Source organism: Trichechus manatus, unplaced genomic scaffold (assembly GCF_000243295.1).
Source record: "Trichechus manatus latirostris isolate Lorelei unplaced genomic scaffold, TriManLat1.0 scaffold00048, whole genome shotgun sequence".
Lineage (NCBI taxonomy): Eukaryota > Metazoa > Chordata > Mammalia > Sirenia > Trichechidae > Trichechus > Trichechus manatus.
In genome coordinates this window covers 17643048-17661805 of record NW_004443984.1, presented here as the reverse complement: position 1 = coordinate 17661805, position 18758 = coordinate 17643048, and the positions used below count along the sequence as shown (strand labels likewise).

The 18758-nt window shown below is 48.4% G+C and overlaps 1 protein-coding gene across 1 annotated transcript in view; it reads left to right on the top strand.

Annotated features, from left to right (window-relative positions):
* DRAXIN (dorsal inhibitory axon guidance protein) overlaps positions 1–4147 on the top strand; it is a 12479-nt gene extending 8332 nt beyond the window's left edge. Inside the window, exon 7 of the mRNA XM_004377237.1 lies at positions 4035–4147. Coding sequence (XP_004377294.1) covers positions 4035–4147 — 113 coding nt within the window. The remainder of the gene's footprint in view (positions 1–4034) is intronic.
* The last annotated feature ends 14611 nt before the right edge of the window (positions 4148–18758 follow it).

Genomic DNA, 18758 nt, shown 5'->3' with positions numbered 1-18758 from the left:
GTGGGGATGGAGTGGGGGTGAGGGGTCATGGGGCTTCCCAGCACTGTCCTGGGGAAGTATGCACTTGGCCGCTGCCTCTTTAACTCCTTCAAGCTCCCACTTAGAGCCGTACCTGCCCTTTGGCGTGTGCCACGCTTGGTTCAAAGCCCTTCACTCTCATTAGCTCCTGACATCCTCACGACCACCCCAGGAAGGGAGCTATTATGATCCCCATAGTACATATAAGTAAACTGAGGCACAGAAAAGGTCAAGTGATTTGCCCAAACTTATACAGCTAGAAATGTGGGAGAATATTTTTAATTTTTTATTATGAAAAATTTCAAACAATACAGTGCATTAGTTTCCTAGGGTGGCCATAACAAATTACTGCCAAGTGGGTGGCTTAGAAGAACAGAAATGTATTGTCTCACAGTTCTGGAAGCTAGAATTCCTAATGCAGGGTGTTGGCAGGGCCCTGCTCTCTTTGAAGTCTCTAGGGGATGATTCTTTCTTATCTTTCTCAGCTTCTGGTAGCCCCGGGCGTTCCTGGGCATGTAGATGCATTTTCATGCCTCTGTCTTTCCTCTGGTGTCTTTGTCTCGTCTCTTTTATAGGACACCACTCCTATTAAACTAGGGTCCACCCCACTCCAGCACGACCTCATGTTAAGGAAACTGATAACATCCTCAAAGACCCTATTTCCAAATAAGATCACGTTCACAGGTACCAGAGATTAGGATTTTAACATATCTTTTGGGGCGAGGGGACACATTTCATCCATCACATATACTTGTCTCAATAGTATAATGAACCCTCATTTCCCGTCCCCCAGCTTCAATAATTACCAACTCCTGCCCAGTTTGTGTCATCCCCCATTCCCATACAATTTTGAAGCAACTCCTAGGAATTTACAGACATTTAATATATCTCTAAAAGATAAGTACTCTTTAAAAATCATAGCCACAAGATCATTATAACACCTAAAATTCCCGCGATATTTACCTCATATCGTCTGATATCCAGTCAGTGTTCACATCTCCTATGTGGGAGAATTTGATCTCAGTCCCTGCTATTAACTATCCTGAGACTCGTGCCCTGTTTCTGCTGACATTATCCTTATTAAGAATTATCTGCTGCAAAGGCCATAACGCTATTTAGGCTCAATCATTCATTCACCCAGTCAGCCAAGGAATATTTATTGTCTACTCTGTGCCTGGGGGCAGTGGTGGTTCGGTGGTAGAATTTCCACCTCTCATGTGGAAGACCAGGGTTCGGTTCCTGGCCAATGCACCTCATGCGCAGCCACCACCCATCTGTCAGTGGAGGCTTGTATGTTGCTATGTTGCTGAACAGGTTTCAGCAGAGCTTCCAGACTAAGACAGACTAGGAAGAAAGTCCTGGGGATCTACCTTCAAAAAATCAGCCAGTGGAAACCCTATGGATCACAATGGTCTGATCCCATTGTGCATGGGGCCGCTATGTATTAGGGGACCAGTTTGATGGCAGCTAACATCAACAACTCTATGTGCCAGGCACCATTCTGGACACTGGGGATTCAGTGCTGAAAAAATCCAACAAGTTCTGCACCCATGCATTCCATTCCAAAGAGAGACGTGGAAAATAAGCAAATAAATAGATGAGATATCTTTAGAAAGTGATAAGGGCTATAAAGAAAATAATACAGGATGATATGATAGAGAGTCCCTGGAGTTATTCTAGAAAGGATGGACAGGGTGGACAGGGGAGCCGACTCTCTAAAGATCAGAGGGGAAGAATGTTCCAGACAGGAGGCAGAGTAAGGGCAAGGACTTTGAGCAGGAACAAGCCTGTCTGAGTAGGACTGGAATGTAGTGACCAACAAGGAACATAGTACAAGGGGAGGTGGGAGAAGTTGGTGGGGAGAATCACTGGCCTTATTTGGATTCCAGTTTGTAACTGGAAGTTGTTGGCAAGTTTTAAGCAGGGACATGACACGGTCTGATTTATGAGTTACAAAGCTCAGTCTGGCTGCAGGATTTCGGTGGGGGGGCAGGAGTAGGGGCAGGGAGGACCAGCAGAAAGGTGAGAGCGGATGGAGGGGGTGATGCTGGGAAGCTGGCCTCTGGAAAGCATGCAGCAATGTCTGTAGGTACCTGTGTGCCTGGTTAAGGCCCCATTTCACAGAGGAGGAGACGGAGCTGTAGAGTGGGCTGGAGGGCCCTGAGTCCAGGAGTCCAGGGCAGCTTTGAGGCCAAACTGCTGTCCCTGGCCTCCAGGTCCAGCCCAGCCCAGCTAGACATGGCCCTACTGAATATGCCTAGTTGGTACCAGGCTGGGTGCTCAGTGGGCAGCACCTCCACCCAGGAATCCTTCTGTCCTTCCTCCCCTGGGCCTCACGGGAGGAAGGGAGGAAGCGAGCGAGGGAGGGAGGGAGAGAATATACACTGCTTTCCGAGAAGTGCGTCCTCATCCAAAGCGCCATCTGCTCCTTGCCTCTGTTGCTTCTCATGCTAGTCAGTCTCATCAAAACTCTTGCTTCCTCCCTGGAGATGCAGGCTCCAGAAAAGCATGAGAATGGAAGTTACTACTCAGGCACCTTGTTAAAGACAATCCAGGAATAGGGGAAGGGGGAAGTGTCACTGAGACGCCACATCAGAGGGATCTGGGGACCAAGGGTCCTTGGGACTCCTGAGAAATCCCAACATGCTGAACACAGTGTCCAGGGCTGGAATCCCGCAGTAACGGGCAGCCTGGTTCTGGAAGGGCTTCCGTGGCCAAGCACTGCTGCTCATGTCCTCCTCCCAAGTATCACTTGTGTGGTCAGAGGTCTGAAAGCCCAGCGGCCCAGGTTCCAATGCCAGGCCCTTAAGTACAACTTCACAGCAGTCCCTTTGCTCTCTTGATGGTGACATAAGTGGATTTTAACATAGAGATGGCCCCTCTCCTTGTGGCCACCCCTAACTTGGAAAGTAGGGTTGCTCAGGCCACACTGATATATCTTTCCACTACCACTAGGAGGATGTGGCCTTCTGTGGCCTTGAGTGAAAATTATCTCTACCCACGTGTCTTGGGGATGACCATGGCCATGATGTTGTTGTTGGATGCTGCTGAGTCCCCACGTGACAGAGTAGAACTGTCACATGGGGTCTTCTTGGCTGTAATCTTTATGGAAGTAGATCACCAGATCTTTCTCCCACAGAGCTGCTGCGTGGGTTCGAATCACCAACCTTTGGGCTAGCAGCCAAATGCTTAACCATTGCGCCACCAGGGCTCCTTATGGCCATGATAGAGTGAACCAAAGCCACAAAGCCCTCCCACTGGAGGACCACACCTACTTTAATTAGGGTGATCAGGGATGTCTCTTTGAGACCTGAAGGCTGTGAAGGAGCTGATCCTGTAAAGAGTTTCAGGGAGGGATTTCTGGCTAAGGGAACAGCAGGTGAAAAGGCCCTGAGGCAGGAAATGACTGGATATATGAGGAACAGCAAAAAGACCGGGAGTGGCTGGAGATAAAGAGTGAGGAGGAAAATGGGAGATGAAGAGATCAGACAGGAAGCAGCGTCCTGAGGGCCTTGTAAGCAAGGTAGGAAGTTTGGATTTCATTTTAAGTGCAATGGGGAGCTGTGGAGGTTTTATAGAGGAAGGCAGAATCTGATTCTGTTTTAAAAAAAATGGTAGTAAAATACACATAACATGAAATTTACCAATTTAACCATTTTAAAGTGTACAATTCAGCAGCGTTTATTATATTCAAAATGTTGTGCAACCATCACCACTGTCTAGTTCCAGAATATTTTCATCACCCCAAAAGGAAACCCTATAGTCAGTAAGCAGTCACTTCCATTACTCCCTACCCCTAACCCCAACCTTTGGCTACCACTAATCTTTCTGTCTCTACGGCTTTGCCTATTCTGGATATTTCATATAAATGGAATCTGACTCACTTTGTACAGCTCATTCAGGCAGCGCTGCAGGGGCTGGGCTGCAGGGCAGAATAATGGAGGGGAAGTGAGAAAAGACATGGTGGGGACACTAATGGCCAGTCCACTCGTGACCCCCTTGCTCCCTTTGCTCAGGGCTGCGCTGCTACGCCAAATTCCACCGGAACCGCAGGGTCACGCGGAGGAAGGGGCGCTGCGTGGAGCCTGAGACTGCCAACGGCGACCAGGGATCCTTCATCAACGTCTAGCCGCCCGCGGGAGGCACCTCCCCACTGGCCTGGGGACTGAGCCCAGGAGGTTTGGAGAACTGGGCAATTTGTTTATAACTACAAGTGGAAAATCAAATGGGGGACCAGGTGACTGAGGCTGCAGGCTCAGGTCCAGGACACTCGACCCCGGGAGGGGAGCGCTGGTGCAGGGGACTCTGGGCAAACAAGTGGCCCCTCCCCAGAATCCGAACAGCAGCACACTTGCACCCACCACCCGCCACCCCTGGGACGCACCAGAGCCTGCGCTTCCGTAGCGTTTGGGTTCTTTGCGATGGCGATGTCAAGAGTGCCCTCTACTGTCTGACCGTAGCACTGCAACACCATCAAGTGAAAAATCAAGAGGAGATTGTAGAGAATGAAGAAGAAATTTAAACTCCCTAAGAGAAAGGGCTGGCCTAGGATCCCTTGGCAGGGAACTCAAGGGCAAGGGATTAATAACTGAACATCTCCTATGTACCAGGCACTATGCTAAGCACGTGGCATACATCATCTCCTTCAATTATCACCATGACCTTTTAAAGTAGGCATTATCACCACTTTATAGTTGAGGAACTGAGGCACAGTGAGTTATATGACTTGTCCAGGGTCCCAGATCAGTGCTCCTCAAAACATAATGTGCATACCAACCACCCGAGTATCTGGTTCAAATGCAGATTCTATTCAGTCAATTCTGCATTTCTAATAAGCTCCCAGGGGATGCTCATACTGCTGGTCCAGGGTGGTAGCCAGGTCGTAGATAGTAAATGATGGAGCTGAGCTCCGAACCTGGGCCAAGGCTGTGGTGCTGCAGAGCCCATGCTCTTACCCCTCCACACTAAGGGCTTATTCCAGGTTTTCTGGGCTTTGAGGGAGAGAGTCGTGTTCCCTGGTAATTCCTTTCTCTGTGTGAAGGCTGGAATAACTTGACTCTTCCCTTCCCTCCTGGACAAAGATGCATCATCTTTAAAGACAAAGCAATATGCACATTAAGCACCTGCTTGTTTGTAAGGAATGACTTGGGCAGATTGGTTCGTGTCCTCTGGGAGTTGAGATTCTGAGATAGGAATAAGGACAAAATAATGCTCTTCCTTACATCCCTATGGCACTGTTCTTCCAGGCCTGGGTCAGGAACTTTGGATCGCTTCTACCCCAGTGGTTCATGCCCTTGAGAACTGGATGAATACATAGACACTAAAAAAATTATATATATCACTCATGTACACCCGTTTTGCAGATTGTGTGGTTCACAGGCCTCCCAAAGACCATTCCTGGACCCCTTTTCCCCCACTTCTGCAGCAGAGTGGACTAGGGGCTTGGGGTGGGCACCTCTGAGGTGGAGGTGCTATCTGAGGCTATCTGAAGCCCCTCACAGGTCAGACCCATGATGCCCACTGGGAACATCTGTCCCAGCAGCTCTGGCTTCAGGGGCCACTTTGAGAGAACCATCTAAGTCCCCCCACCTGGCATCATGCTCCTGGCCATTCTCTGACCTAGGGCAAATCAGGTTCCCAATGGCAAAAGCCTTCCCCATCTAAATTCCTTGCTGGCCTGGATAGCTGCCAGTGGCCCATGCCCACAGGGACACCAGGGCTGTTTACTGCATTGGCAAAATCAGCCAGGGTTAGGGGCCAGGCACCAAGGAATGCAGGTGGATCTAGGAGAAACCAGATACTGTGCTCTTGTCTCCCTATTCAAGTTTGATGGGTATGGGAATCTTGTGCATGCAAGATCAAAGCCAGCTAGTTGGAAAGTGAATCCATCAGCCTTTTTATCTAATTCAAGTCCGACAATCGCATGGTGTGTAGGCTCAGACAGTGGCCGAGTCCCTGAGATCAGTGGCTGATTCACTGGCTGGTTTGTGGGATTGGGCTGACTGTGTGGGGATGGAACCCCAGTGGGGTGGCTGCAGGCAGAGAACCCAGCATTGCTTGTGATTAGAGGGAAAGGGGTTAGGATGGCTCTGGAACATCAGCCATGGAAAACACAGAGGGTCCGGACAAAGCTGAAGGGCCAGGCAGAACTGTCACTGCCTCTCAGAGGAATTCCATGGTTGGAAATTCAGGGCTGATTTCTTTGCTTTAGGTCTCTGGGTGGCACAAATGGTTTGCGCTTGACTACTAAACAAATTCAGCAGCTGCTCCTTGGAAACCCTATGGGGCAGTTCTACTCTGTCCTACAGGGTCGCTATGAGTTGAAACTGACTCAACGGCAACAGGTTTGATTTGGTTTTTGGTGACCAACAAAAAGTTTGGCAGTTCAAATCCACCCAGCGGCACTGTGGAAGGAAGCCCTGGCGATCTACTTTCGTAAGAGCACAGCCAATGAAAACTCTATTGAGCTCAGTTCTACTCTGAAACAAATGGGGTCACCATGATTCAGAATCGACTCATGACAACAGGTTTCCTCTTTGCCCTGTCTGTCCCGTTTTACATTTGCAAAGGCGAATAGGTGGCAGCCTGTTTAACTCCAGGGTTAGGAATCCCAAAGCCCCTGAGAGTTTAATCAGCCTCTCTCTGCCAGTAAGTTCATCCTTAGACCTATCTAAAATTTCTCTTGCTGGTACAGATGCCAGTTTCCTCTAATGCAGAGGTCTGCAAACTTTTTCTGTAAAGGACCAGATAGTAAATATTTTTGGCTTTGCAGGCTGTACAGTCTCTGTTGCAATTCCTCAACTCTACCACAGTAGGACAGCAACCACAGACAATACGTAAATGAATGGGCATGGCTATGTTCTAATAAAACTTTATTTATGGACACTGAGATTTTAATTTCATATCATTTTTACATGTCACCAAACATTATTATTCTTTTGATGTTTAAAAACCATTTTAAAGTGTAAAAACTCTTCTTAGCTCATGGGCCATATAAAAATAGGTAGCTAGTTGTATTTGGCCCCTGGGCCACAGTTTGCAACCCTTCTCTAGTCTGCTGGTTCTCAGCCTACGCATTAGAACAATCTGGGGAACTTTTAAAAGGTACTGATGCCCGGGGCCCACTTGCAATAATTTTGCTTTAATTGGTCTGGGTTGTGGCCTGGGCTTCCTGTTTTTTCCAAGCCCCCCAGGGGATTCAAAAGTGCAGTCAGGGCTGAGAACCTCTGCTCTTAAACTCCCATCTGTGGCAGTACAGCTGGGTATAAAATGGCCTCCCCTATCTGTCCCCATCTTGGTGACCTTAGGAAAGTTACTTAAGGTCTCTGTGCCTTGATTTGTTCATCTTGTAAATGGGGATAATAACCCCTCCTTCACAGGGGGGTCGTGAGGAGTAAACGCAGAATCCTCACAATGTGTTTGGAACAGTGCCTGGCACATAAGCCCCCGATGTTAGCTCATTTATTATTCTAGGAGAATTTTAGTAGGTGTTCTGTTCTTTGAGAATAATCAAAAACACATTCAAAGGTACTTTCTAAGTCACCATTCAGGCTCCTTCCCAAAGTGTGCCCCAAGGAACACTGGAAGGATGATGAGATGCTGTCTTAGAAAAGAGAGGGTGGGGTTCCATGGTCAGAGAGGTTTGGGAAACTGCTCTGAACATGGACCTAGGTAGTATGTACAGACTCCAGCCGCTGAGGTAGAGCTGAAGGGGTAAGTAGCTTTGTAATAACAGGTTAACAGTCTAAAAATACCATCGGGGGGAGAGCTGAGCAGTGGGGCCAAGTGGAAATCAATAGCTGTTGGGACTGCCGCCTGCCCGCGCCCTCCTGCCCACATTCCTCCTGCTGGAATCTGACATCCATTGCCAGAGATACCTACTGTTCCCACGGGCCTACCTTTCCGGAGTTTGTCCGACAATGCCAAGAGTGGCTCCCGTGCCTGTTGGGAACAGGCTGAGGGTCAGATGACATGGAGACCAAGCCTCATGGGAAAGTGACAGCATCCCTTGCCCTTGAGGAGTGACTGAGCCACAGTCAAATCCCAAAGCCATAAGCTCCTTTCACAGCGGTCATTGCCAACACTGTTGATACACCGCAGGCGACCGACTTACTTTAAGCCACCTTCAATACACCCCGCTTCCAATAAAATCTCATGTTTACATGAGCACTGGGCTCCCTGGAATGGGATTTGCTTTGCAGCTGGGGAGATAGTAAGCATACAAGTAACCCACAAGGAACATGTTAATAAAACAACAGAACTATAAGGAAAAGTGGGTGCTAGGAGAGAGAGTGGGAGGGAGCAGAAAAGCAAACCATTTAGGCTTCTAGCAGAGGACTTCTGTGGGAGAAAGACGTTGCGATCTACTCCCATAAAGACTACAGCCTAATAAACTCTATGGGGCAATTCTACTCCGTCACTTGGGGTCACTGTGGGTCAAAAATCGACTCGGCAGCACCTAACAAAGAGGGTTTCAAGGGGCTGCAAGGGGCACCATCACCTCCAAGATGATCTTCACCCTCATGGGAAACAATGAGGAATGGATGTGTTGGCAGGCAAGGGGGTTGGCAGGAATTGGCAGTTTGCAGAACTAAGGGTTTATATTGCAGGGAGGGTCTTTTCTGAATCCCAAGTCAGGACAGGTGGTCTGATATAGGCTCTGAGGCCACTTTGGGTGCAAGAGGCTTTCTAGTTCCTCAAAGTGTGATCCAGAACCAGCAGTATCAGGATCACCTGGGAGCTTGGTAGAAATGCAGACTCTTGGGCCCCACCTCAGACCTACTGAATCCACAGCATCTCTGGGGTGGGATCCAGCAATCTTGGTCCTAACCAGCTCCCCAGGTAATTCTCGTGCACGACAAAGTTTGGGAGACACTGGTCTAGGAAGCAGAGGGGAAAACAGAAATGTTGGATGGTCAGGGACACCTGGATGAGGCAGAACATTTGCAGTCAGGTCTGAGTTGGCCAACTAGAGCTCCAGTTTGCCTAGCTACTAACCCGCAACGATGAACTCGAACTCACAGGCTTGGGGCCCAGCCCTCAGCCTGCAGCATCACCGGCCCTGCCTCCAGGGCGGGCACCAGTCTTTATTCTTGGAGGAAATCAAGTGGCACACCTGGGCCTGGGGCCCTCAGTCATTGGGTTTTCTGACTCCTAGGAACTTTCTTAGGGGAACCATGTCTCCTCTTTAATGTGTGGGAGCAGCAGGGGAGGGGGGAGGTGCTACGGCCTGTAATCCTGTGACTCTTGTTGCATGTGCTCTCTGGAGCTGTAAATAAAGGGATGATGGTTACTAGTTGAGTGTCGTCTCTATCTGCCCCTCCAGGAGATGGTCCTTCTGCACAGACAGTAAGCAGCGTGAGGGCTAAGCTCAGCAGCATACAAGGCAGCCAGGGTCCCTGCCCTCACCAACTTCCTCCATGGTCCTTTATCCAGACCTCCTGGGTGGGAGTTTTATATTTTTCTCTCTCTCCCTCATTTTAGAGTCAGGACAGCTGAGGTCCCAAAGAGGCTGTTGTCACATCAGGACAGCCTTAGGTGGCCTCATTCCTGGCCTGGGTGGCCAAGTGCAGAGAAAGCGGATGCCAACCCTGGCAGGATGAGGTAGAGCAAAGCACCACTGACTGAATCTGGGCCTGGGAAGGTGTGAATGCCATCCTGGGAATGGGCATGAACTGGAGAGGGGGTGGCCTGGCACCAGGAAGGACATCTCCTATCTCAGTGGCAGCCCCAACCATCACGGCCCAGACCCGCTGTCCAGGCCCTCCCCAGTCGTCCCAGGCCTGGGTGATGGGAGCAAGACTGTATGTGTACGCAGCGGCACAGTCCTGAGTTAAGGCAGGGCCCAGACTCTCCTAGGGGCCAGGTAACCACAGGCAGGGGATGCCCATAAGGGCCTGGTATCCCCATGGGGATCTCCCTGCCAGTGCACCACTGGGGCACTGGTTGCTGCAGCCTGGATGAGAGAAGCCCCCAATCCAGTTTCCCAAAGGGAGTGTCCAGGACTCCCAGCATCAGAATTCCCTGGGAACCTTATAAAAAAAAAAAAAAACCCGTTTCTGGGCCCAACTGGGCCTCTGACTCAGAAGCTCCAGGAGGAAAGTGGGAATTTGCATGTTTGATAAGCTTCCCTTGCACCCTGGGATATTTGGGTGCACACTCAGGTTTGAGAACTACTGTTCCCAACCTGCCTGAGAACTCACTGTCCTCCCCGTTCAGGACCAGCGTAGCTGGAGAACCTTCCAGTGGGCATGGTTCTGAGCAACCGAGCCCAGAGAGTCCCCCTTGTATAGACTTTTAGAGTCTTGTCCTCTCTGTCTTAATTCTGCCCTTGCAGAATGATACAAAAACGTAGGTGTGCAAATGAATGAGCATGCCGGTGTTCCAGTAAAGCTGTGTTTACACAAAAGAGCAGTGGGCTGAATTTGACCCATGGGCCGTAGGGTCATAGTTTGTCAGCACTTAAGCTATACTGTTGACCAGTGGCATCGCTAGGGTTGGTGTCACCCAGTGGGGTAACTCATGGTGTCACCCCCGCTACGTGGACCTCCTCCCGTACCAGACCACAGAGAATCCTTAGTAGTGTTTTTCTGTACTAATGTTCCTTGTAAATCGTAGTTCTCATATATCACTCCTTTTCTCTTAATTACTACTTCATTCTCAAAAAAGTTATTGATACAGTTTCACAAATACAAATTACCACAATATTGTGGCTAAAACAGCAGAAATTTTGACAAAATCACTGACTATAAAAGCACCAGCAGCAACGAAAACAACAGCAAGTGCTTGTAGCATATGCAGATGAAACCATGTGGTCTGAAGCGTCAGTGTAACTGGCTAATAATGACAGCTCTGACCAGAGCGCATTAGAAGGTTGAAAAAGTAAATTAGCGTAGAGTTTTAGCTTTGTAGGTATCTTGATACATGTAAGCTGGGCTTACGAAAAAATGTTTTTGTTGTTACAACTGACTATAGAGATATTTTCATAATAAATAATAAATTTCTACTGAAACTGCACAAAAATTTTATAGACAGTCATTTTGGTGTTACCCCCTCTGACAGTGTCACCTGGCGTGGTTCACACCCCTCGCACCTCCTAGGGATGCCACTGTTGCTGACCTCCAGGTCAGTGCTTGCAGGAAAACGTGCTGGGCTTCTAAAAATCCCTTCTGTCCTGGGATGTCAACTCGAACCCATTTCTACTGATGAAGGTTGGAGCAGTGCTGAGATGAGGGGTCGAAACCAGTCCAACTCAAGACCTCAGGGTTTTTTTTTTAAACTGTGGTAAATATATATGAGGAACCCTGGTGGTGTAATGGTTAAGCATTCAGCTGCTAACCTTAAGGTCGGCAGTTCAAACCCACCCAGTAGCTTCACAGGAGAAAGACCTAGTGATCTGCTCCCATAAAGATTACAGCCTAGGAAACCCTATAGGGCAGCTCTACCTTGTCATATAGACTCGCTGTGATCGGAATTGACTTGAGGGCACACAACAACAAATAGTAACAATAAATACATATGTAGCAAAATATATGTCATTCCAACCTCCTGAACATGTCCAATTCAGCGACATTAAACACAGTCATCTTGTGCAACCATCACCACTGTCCATTTCCAAATTTTTCCATCACCCTAAACTGAAGCTCAGTGTACCCTATACAATGAGTCCCCCTTTCTCCCTCCCTCCCACCTGCCCCTGATAGCCACTAATCAACTTAGGTCTATACACACTTGCTATTATGGATTGAATTGTGTTTCCTCAAAATAAGTACTGTAAATCCTAGCCTCTATGCCTGTGGGTATAATCCCATTTGGGAATGAGTTGTCTTTGTTATGTGAATGAGGCAAGATTAGTGTAGGGTGTGTCTTGAGTCAATCTCTGTTGAGATATGAAAGAGGTTATATAAGAGACTAAACAAGCAGTCGAGAGAAGCAGAGATGGCAGAAGAGAGATGCAAAGCCACATGAAGATTGCCCAGGAGCAGAAGCTCAAAAGCACAAGGACCTTCCTCCAGAGCCGACAGAGAAAGAAAGCCTTCTCCTAAAACTGGCACTCTGAATTCAGACTTCTAGCCTCCTGACTATGAGAAAATAAATTTGTTTGTTAAAGCCATCCACTTCTGGTATTTCCGTTACAGCAGCTAGATAACTAAGACACTTGCCTATTTAGATATTTCCTATAAGTGGAATCATGTAATATTTGCCCTTTTGTAACTGATTTATTTCACTCAGCATGATGTTTTCGAGGTTCATTTATGGCATAGCGTGTATCAGGACTTCATTTCTCTTTATGGCTAAGTAATACTGTATTCCATTGTGAAGGAGCCCTGGTGACGCAGTGGTTAAGTGCTCAGCTGCTAACTGAAAGATCAGGGGTTAGAATCCATCAGCTGCTCCTCAGGAGAAAGATGTGGCAGTCTGCTTCCTTAAAGATTTTTTAAAAAACCATTCAATTCCAAGTCATAGTAACTCTGTAGGACAGAGTAGAATTGCCCTGTAGGGTTTCCAAAGAGCAGCTGGTGGATTTGAACTGCCAACCTTTTGGTTAGCAGCCTGAGCTCTTAACCACTGCACCACTGGGGCTCCTTCATAAAGATTACAGCCTTAGAAACCCTATGGCGCAGTTCTACTCTGTCCTATAAGGTCGCTATGAGTCAGAATTAACTTGATGGCAAATGGGTTTGGTTTTTGGTTAACATTCCGTTGTATGGATACACCACACTTTGTTTATCCATTCATGGACACTTAGGTTGTTTCCACCTTTTGAAGGCCACAGGGATTTTGCCTTTTGGGGCAGCGGGAGGGGGAAGTGACTGGACTGGGTGGCCTCTGGAGCTCAGCTCCCCAGCTCCAGACCCCACACCTGGGCTGTGGCAGAGATGTCTTTGGCAGGTCATGCAGGTGGAATTCCTCATTCCGTTTGCCAGCTGGAGCCTCAGGTGGTAACAGAGACTGACCCCTGTCATGCACGTGGGTACACGTGCCCTGCTGTGCCTGGACCAGCATCTTCTCATGTCAGGACACAAAATCCTGGTTTGGAGTGAGGGTGGAGGTGATACGAATAGACGCATGCCAGGGTGGGCAAGTGGTTTAGCAGAGGTGCCCCTTTCCTTTTATCAGCCCCCTACTACAACGTGTATCCTGAAACTCACGCGTTTGTGTCTGGGGGACCAGGTGTAGGATTGGTCAGTGCAGAACAAGGACACGTTAGATATCTCTGTACATTGTGGTCTTTGACTGTCCTCTCTGTCCTCAACCTTGACCTCACATCAGTGCCCAGCACAGCGTGGAACACGTCCTTAGAGAAAGAATGCATTCATCCATACACATGCCGGCCTCCATTTACTGGGCTGTATCTACCATACGGGGCACTAATACCCTGGTGTAGCGGGAGGTGGAAACTGTTATATAGTCTCTTTTGCAGAGGAAGAAAACCAAAGCACAGAGAAAGATCACTTGTCATTTGTTCAAAGTGGTGCGGCCAATAAGCGGCAGGGCCAGGGATCTCAACCAAGTCTGTTGGACTCCAACACCTAATAATGTCCACCAACCACAAGTTGCCTCTCTACTGCCATGCTTACTGAGCACCCATTATTACATGCTCACCAGTCCCCAAGCTGGAAGGAAAGGTCCAACCAGATAGTGTCTGAGCCCAGGCACGCAGAAGGGGACACCGAGCTGCGGCACTCATCCAGGACCACCAAGCCTGCTCTCTGAGACAAGCCCCTGTCCTGACCACCAGGCCTGAAGGTTTCGCATTCACCTTGAAGCCACTTCCTGGAGGGGCACTCAGGGAGAAAGAGGTCAGAATTCCTCCCAGGGGCTTGGAACTGTTGGAGACGGTGGAGGTGCCCTGCCCATCCGCACCCATTTCATCTTCTCTTATCTCTCCCTCTTTATGGGTGCAGGCTTGACTTACAGCCCCCCAGCAAGGAAGGCGAGATTCACAGGACCTGCGGCAGAGCCAGATATGAAAGCCACCGGCAGTGAACTGGCAAAGCAGGCAATGATGAAAGCCAGTGCCGAGATAAACCCCGCAGACAGGCGTCCGGAGTCCGCCGGCTGTTTGTATATCAGCACCATCACTAAGGTGCAGCCAGAGCTTCAAATGCCTTCCTTGAAGTTCCAGCACCATCCACGTGGAGAGATAAGAGGCCTGAGGGCGACGGAGGCAGCAGCCTGAACTCAGGATAGAACTGGGACTGGCGGCGGGAGGTGGGAGGGGATCAGCCACATTTAGTGAGAGTCCCCTCGGTGCCACACCCTGGTCCTGGGTTGGGGGTCAGCTCTGAACAAGATGTCAGAGGACAGAGCACACAGACACAGGCACGCTTGCATACACACACACACAGGCACAAACGTGCATACACAGCACACACATGCATGCACATACACGTGTACAAACACGCGTGCACATGCATGCACATCCATACACGAGATGAAATTAACAGGATACAGATAAGGAGTATGAAGAAAACGCCATGGGGCAGGGAGTCAGGGAGCAGTTGGCTGAGCAGCTGTCCTTCAACTTGGGCAACAGCCTCTCACATCTACTTTCCTTACAGTTGGTTTCTAGCACAATCATGGCATGGGCAATTTCCTTTTCTGCTTCTCTACGATCAGCAAGGGTTCCACGGGGCACTCTGATGGGTTCTCTGGTGCCTGGATTGAGCACGTGGGTCTCTGGAGGGGCACGGCAGTATTACTGAGTACTTAGCAAGGCTGGCCCTGGTGACACCCACAAAAAAAGCGTTCTCATAGGACCCTGAGGAGGTGGAGAAGCAACAGGGACATTATGCAATATTTCCTGCATTTTAAGGCTCAAGGAGGAGTCTGCATGGAGCCTGGCTGGGGCCTATAAAACTCAGCAATGGATACTGCTGTGAGTTTGAATTTTGTGCCACTGGAGCAAATATTCCAGAATCAGCCCTCCCTTAGATTTTTATTATTATTGTTATTGTTGTGGTAAATATATATATACAAAAACATTTGCCATTTCAACATTTTTTACGTGTACAATTCAGTGACATTAGATATAATCATCATGTTGTACAACCACAACCCAGATTCATTTTCAAATTTTCCCATCACCCTTAACAAAAGCTCAGTGCCCTCTAAGCAATGGCCCCCATCCCTGCCTCTGCCCCTGGTCACCACTAATAAACTTTGGTCTCTAAACATTTGCCTGTTCTAGACATTTCATAAAATGGAATCATAGCATATTTCCCCCTTAGTTCTGACTAATCACGAAACAAACATCTCCCCTGGAGAGAGGAGCTCTCACATCTCCCAGCAATGTCCAGACTATTCCAGAAAACACAGGGAGATGGAAGTAGGTGAGCTGACTGCCTGACTCCTCCTAAGTACGTCTTCCCCACGACCATGTCCCCTTGCTGGCTTTGAGTGAATAGTGCCCTGCACATGGCTGGTTTTACTGACAAGTCACAACGCTGTTTGATGTTTTCAGAATCTTGGCATCAACCAGAGACATGGCAGAAGAACAAGGATGAGGTCTGCGAGCCCAAGAGAGCCCCAAGCCACCCCAACCCCGATCCTACAGCGTTCCATCGGTTCCTTCATTTTCTCCAGCCCCATCTCCCGCTGGCTTACTACTCCCTGAAGCTGGTCCTCCAGAGAGGAGTGAAAAAATCATGTCCACAGATACAAAGAGCTACACGGACTAATAAGATGAGCAGGCCTTCCCCTGCCCTGGCAGGCCTTTGGCCAAGAAGCATGGAGCCTGCGCGCTTGTAATGAGTGGAATGGGAACACTGGAGAAAAAATTTCTAGATTGAAACCCAACAACAATCCCTGCACCACCAATGACCACAGCTTCACCTTCCAGACCCTTCTCCTCCAAAGTACGTCTTGTGAATGGCCACCTTCTTTCAGACGGTGCTTTGGTTATTTGCTCTGCCCTGGGACCTGCAGTTTGGTTTACCCACTTGGGAAAGGAAGTGGCTGGGACCCACATCAGCATTGTTGGTGCCCGCCACATGGTGCATCAAGGGACACTTGGAAATCATTTCAAAGCCTTTTGGCCATCAAGAGAAATGAAGTCCTGATGCATGCCACACCATGGATGAACCTTGAAAACATCAGGCTGAACAAAAGAAGTCAGTTGCAAAATGACAAATACTGAATGATCTCACTTATATGAAATAAGCAAATATATAAAAACCAAAGATTATTAGTGGTTACCAAAGGTATGAAGGAGAGGGAAAGGGGGGTTTGCTTAGAGGGCATTGAGTTTATGTTAATAGTGGCAGAATAATTTGGAAAAGGATAGCGAGAATGGTTGTACAACTTGAAGAATGTAATCAACGTCACTGAATTATGCTTGCAGAAATCATAGAATTGGTGTATGTTTTATTGTGTATATTTTCACCACGGCAAAAATAAAATAAAAAGCCTTTTCATATTCAGTGTCTTCTTTAAGCCTCACACACCCTGAGGGAGCTGGTTTTACTGTCCCCATTTTCTAGATGCAGAAACAAATTCAGAGAGCTTGGGGGACTCATCCAAGGTCACAAAGATATAAAGCAGGAGAGATAGCTAGGGAGGAGAGGTTGGGGAGGAAGGCAAGAATGCAAGCCTTAAAATTCCTAGAGCAACACTATTCCTCCATAGCATGCTGGAATGCTGAGGCCCATCTCCCAGGCTTTACTAGTAGGAAAAGGGATATGCATTGTAATGGGTTGAATAGTGGTCCTTAAAAGATACGCCCAAGTCCTAATCCCTGGAACCTGTGAATGGGACCTTATTTGGAAAAAACATCTTTGCCAATGTAATTAGGTTAAGGATCTCGAGACGACATCATCCTGAATTTAGGGTGGGCCCTAAATCCAGTGTTGTTGTTATCTGCCATCGAGTTAGCCCCTGACACATGGCAACCCCCTGCACAACGAAACAAAACACTATCCGGTCTTGCACCTTCCGCATGATGGGTTTCGGATCGGACTCATTGTAACCCAGAGGGTTTTCATTGGCTGATTTTTGGCAGTAGATAGCCAGGCCTTTCTTCCTAGTCTTTTTTAGTCTGGAAGCTGCCCTGAAACCTATTCAGCGTCATACCAACACACAAACCTCCACTGACAGATGGGTGGTGGCAGTGCATGAGGTGTATTGATTGGGAACTGAACCCCGTCTTCTGCATAGAAGGCGAGAATTCTACTACTGAACTACCGAAATCCAAACCCCGTTGCTGTTGAGTCGATTCTGACTCATAGCGACCCTATAGGACAGAGCAGAACTGCCCCATAGGGTTTCCAAGAAGCGGCTGTTGGATTCGAACTGCCGACCTTTTGGTTAGCAGCTGAGCTATTAATCACTATGCCACCAGGGATCCACAGTGCCCCCTAAATCCAGTGACAGGTTTTTATAAGAGAAAGGCAGGGGGAAATTTGAGACACAGAGACAAAGGGAAGGTCACATAAAGAGGAAAGCAGAGATTGGAATGATGCTGCCACAAGCCAAGGAATGCCTGGGACTACCTGAAGCTGGAAGAAGCAAAGAAGGATTCTCCATTAGGGTCTTCAGAGGGAGCACCGTCCTGCTGACACTGTGATTTTGGACTTCTAGCCTCCAGAACTGTGAGAGAATAATGCCTGTTGTTTTAAGTCACCCAGTGATTGGTGAAGAAGCCCTGATGGCACAGTGGTTAAGCCGTCAGCTGCTAACGAAAAAGTTGGCAGTTCGAACCCACCAGCCGCTCCGCAGGAGAAAGATGTGGCAGTCTGCTTCCATAAAGATTACAGCTTTGGAAAACCTATGGGGCCGTTCTACTCTGTCCTATGGGGTCGCTATGAGTTGGAATTGACTCAACAGAAACGGGTTTGGAGTTTGTGGTGATCCATTATGGCACCGCTAGAAAAGGAACGCGGGTGTCTTCTTACCACTTTGCCCATCATGTGGGCCTTCCCGTGCCTCTTTCATTCAACAGGCATTTATCCTGGACTTGCCCTCACAAGATCTGCTGCATCAGCTTCCAAGGGCTGCTGTAACAAAGTACCACAACAGAAATGTATTGTCTCTCCGTTCTGGAGGCTAGGAGTCCAAATTCAGGGTGTCTGCAGGGCCATGTTCTCTCTGAAGGCTCGAGGGCAAGATCCTTCTTAGTCTCTCCCAGCTTCTGGTAGCCCTGGGTGTTCCTTGGCTTGCAGATGCATCTTCGCACGGCCAGCCTTCCTCTGTCTGTCTCTCTGTGTCTCTTCTCCTCATTTATAAGGCCACCAGTCAGATAGGATTAGAACCCACCCTACCCTAGTATGGAGCCCTGGTGGTGCAGTGGTTAAGAGCTCGGCTGCTAACCAAAAGGTCGGCCGTTCAAATCCACCAACCACTTCTTGGAAATCCTATGGGGCAGTTATATTCTGTCCTGTAGGGTCGCTATGAGTAGGAATTGACTCCACGGCAACGGATTTGATTTTTTGACCATGTTTGAATTATTAGACGCCCTTGTGAGGATCAATGTAAAGTGCCCAGAACAGTGCCTGGCACTTAATAAATGGGCAATACACACAGCTCCTTGGGTGGCACAAATGGTTAAGCGCTGAGCTACTAACTGAAAGGTTGGCTGTTCAAATCCACCTAGAGGCACCTTGCACGACAGGCCTTGTGATCTACTTCTAAAAACCCTACGCAATGCATTTCTGCTGAGACATGTGTTTAATCCAGGCCTGTTAGTATGTAATAAGACCATGATCATCTTGTAAGGAGAGGATACAAAACAAACAATTTTT